General features: G+C 51.7%; 1 protein-coding gene across 1 annotated transcript in view; it reads right to left on the bottom strand.

The window, feature by feature from the left end:
- The window catches only part of ACTA1 (actin, alpha 1, skeletal muscle), a 5,618-nt gene that overhangs the window by 2,196 nt on the left and 614 nt on the right, over window positions 1–2,808 (bottom strand). The window contains exons 2-3 of the mRNA XM_019527576.1: window positions 1,181–1,321; window positions 34–358 (exon numbers count right to left, since the gene is read on the bottom strand). Of these exons, the coding sequence (XP_019383121.1) occupies window positions 34–358; window positions 1,181–1,309 (454 nt within the window). The 5' untranslated portion in view covers window positions 1,310–1,321. The remainder of the gene's footprint in view (window positions 1–33; window positions 359–1,180; window positions 1,322–2,808) is intronic.

Below are 2,808 nucleotides of genomic sequence, written 5' to 3' on the forward strand. Positions count from 1 at the left end.
GGCGGGGGCCGGGCGTGGGGCAAGGGCACTCACCGGTGGTACGGCCGGAGGCATAGAGGGACAGCACCGCCTGGATGGCCACGTACATTGCGGGCACGTTGAAGGTCTCAAACATGATCTGGGTCATCTTCTCCCGGTTGGCCTTGGGGTTGAGGGGGGCCTCGGTGAGCAGGGTGGGGTGCTCCTCGGGGGCCACGCGCAGCTCGTTGTAGAAGGTGTGGTGCCAGATCTTCTCCATGTCGTCCCAGTTGGTGATGATGCCGTGCTCGATGGGGTACTTCAGGGTCAGGATACCTCTCTTGCTCTGCGCCTCGTCCCCGACGTACGAGTCCTTCTGACCCATACCCACCATGACACCCTGCGGGGAGGGGGGAAACCCGGCGTTAGCGCTGCTCCGGGCCAGACCCACAGGGCGCCTGCGGCGGGGGCACCTGCCAGGACAGGCAGCGCGGGGAAGCAGAGCTCCACACTACAGCACACCCCTGGGGGCGGGGCCAAGGGGTGGGGGCGTGACCAAGATAACACGGACGGGGCTGAGAGAGAAAGGACTGGGCTAAGGTGGAATGCAGGCGTGGCCAATGGGACATTGGGTGGGGCCGATCATGGAAGGGGCGTGGCCACATTGAAAAGGGTGGTAATTGCAAGGGCCTGGTTAGTGGGGGTGGAGACCAGGCCAACAACATGGGCGGGGTTGATAGGGAAAGGGGCACGGCTAAGGGGTGGGGGCGTGGCCAATAGAGCACTGCACAGGGCTAAGCACAGAAGAGGGCGTGGTCACGTCGAAAGGGGCGGTGTTAGATGGGAGGATCTATGTAGTAAGCGGTGTGGTTAGGTAGGGTGGAGCCACGGCCACTAGAACATGGGCGGGATTGAGAGGGAAAGGGGTGGGGCTAATAGAAGCGGGCGTGGCCATAATGAAAAGGCCTGGTTAAATGGCTCGATGGGTTAATGTGGAAGGGGTGTGGTTAAGGTAGATGGAGGCGTGGCCAACAGAGCAGGCGCGAGGTTTATAGGGGAGAGGGGGCAGGACTAGCGGGAGAAGGGGCGTGGTTAAATGGCGGGGCCAGCCTGGAAGGGGCGTGGTTAGGGGGATGAAGGCGTTGCCAATAGAGCAGGGCAGGGCTTGCGATGGGAAGGGGGAGTGGCTAAGGGGAGTAGGGGGCGGGGCCCGGGCAGGCACCTGGTGGCGGGGGCGGCCCACGATGGAGGGGAAGACGGCCCTGGGGGCATCGTCCCCGGCGAAGCCAGCCTTCACCAGGCCGGAGCCGTTGTCGCACACGAGCGCGGTGGTCTCATCCTCATCACACATGGTGGCGGCTTTCTGGGGAGGAAGGAAGACAGCGCTCAGCACCTCCGTGGGGCTCACGGGACCTGCCCCCCGTGCGCACACCCCCTGCAGCCCCGGGGAGTCGTGTCCGAGAAACACCCGCCCCGGTCCCCCGGGACAACCCTGGCGGGCTCAGCCCCGCTGACCCTCGGCGGCCGCTCTCCTGGGCGGGGCGGGGAGGGATCCTTTGGCAAGTCTCCAGCCGTGCTGGCACATAAAGGCCCTTTGCACGGATGGGACACGGCAACCAGCTTTACTAATGGCTCCGCCAAGGGTCTCTGAAGCTTGGATGGAGCCAGTGAAAATCCTGGTTCAGTTGAAGCGATTTAGAAGGCGCGAGGGAAAAAGAAAGACCCCCCACCATCCAGAAGCTGAGATTCCCCTTGGGATTATCATCGTCACTGTCATTATCGCCGTCTTTGGGATTCTTTGATATTGCCAATAATGCAACAGTCATCCTGGCAGGGGAAGGGCCAGGCTGTAGCTTTCATGGCCAGAAAGGATGCCAGAGGCAAGGATCTTATAGGGCGAGATCTTGTATGGAACCAACAATACAGTTGGCATAAAGTAGTAAAGAATTGTAATAGGACTGATAGCAATCATAGTGGTAACAATAATGCTCCGAGTAATGATAATGAGAGCGATAATAATGCTAATATTAATGCTACTACTTCCAATCATGTCAATGGTGTTCCAAATGCTAATACATTAGCATTAAAGTCAATTAGCACTAATCTCGATTACATTAATGTTAATATATTAGCATTAATCATGTCAATTAGCACCAATGTCCATTCTACTAGTGTGAATACATTAGCATTAATAATATCCGTTAGCACTAATGTCAGTTCTACTACTAATGCTCATAGGTTGGCATTAGCATTAGCAATAGAACTGACATTGTTATTTGTAGTAGCATTAATTAGTGGTAGCTACTACTACTACTACTGTTTGTGCTACTACTGTTGCTAATAATGCCACTGCTACTGACACTAATAATAATGCTAATACTACTACTTGCTGAGAATAATAAAGTAATACTACTAATAATGCTACTATTGCTATCACTGGTAATAACGATGCTATCACTGATAACGCTACTACTGATACTAATAACAGGAACACTCCTGATAATAAAGTTAATATCACTACTACTGATAGTAATAATGCTAATATGAATACTAATAATGCTGCTATTGCTGCAACTATAACATTTCTAGTATATACTAAACTATAATATATATTAGATACTATAATATATACGATATACTACCCTATAATAGTTGTAGTAGACACTATAATAGTTCTAGTAGTTACTGTACTATAATATATATTAGGTACTATAATATATATGATATACTACACTATAATAGTTCTAGTAGATACTTTTACTCTACTCTATATTAGATACTATAACGTATAGGATATACTACCCTGTGCTAGTTGTAGTAGACACTAGAATCGTTCTAATGAAGCTAGTT

The sequence above is a fragment of the Gavialis gangeticus genome, unplaced genomic scaffold (assembly GCF_001723915.1).
Source record: "Gavialis gangeticus isolate Ggan-Ray unplaced genomic scaffold, GavGan_comp1, whole genome shotgun sequence".
Taxonomy (NCBI): Eukaryota; Metazoa; Chordata; order Crocodylia; family Gavialidae; genus Gavialis; species Gavialis gangeticus.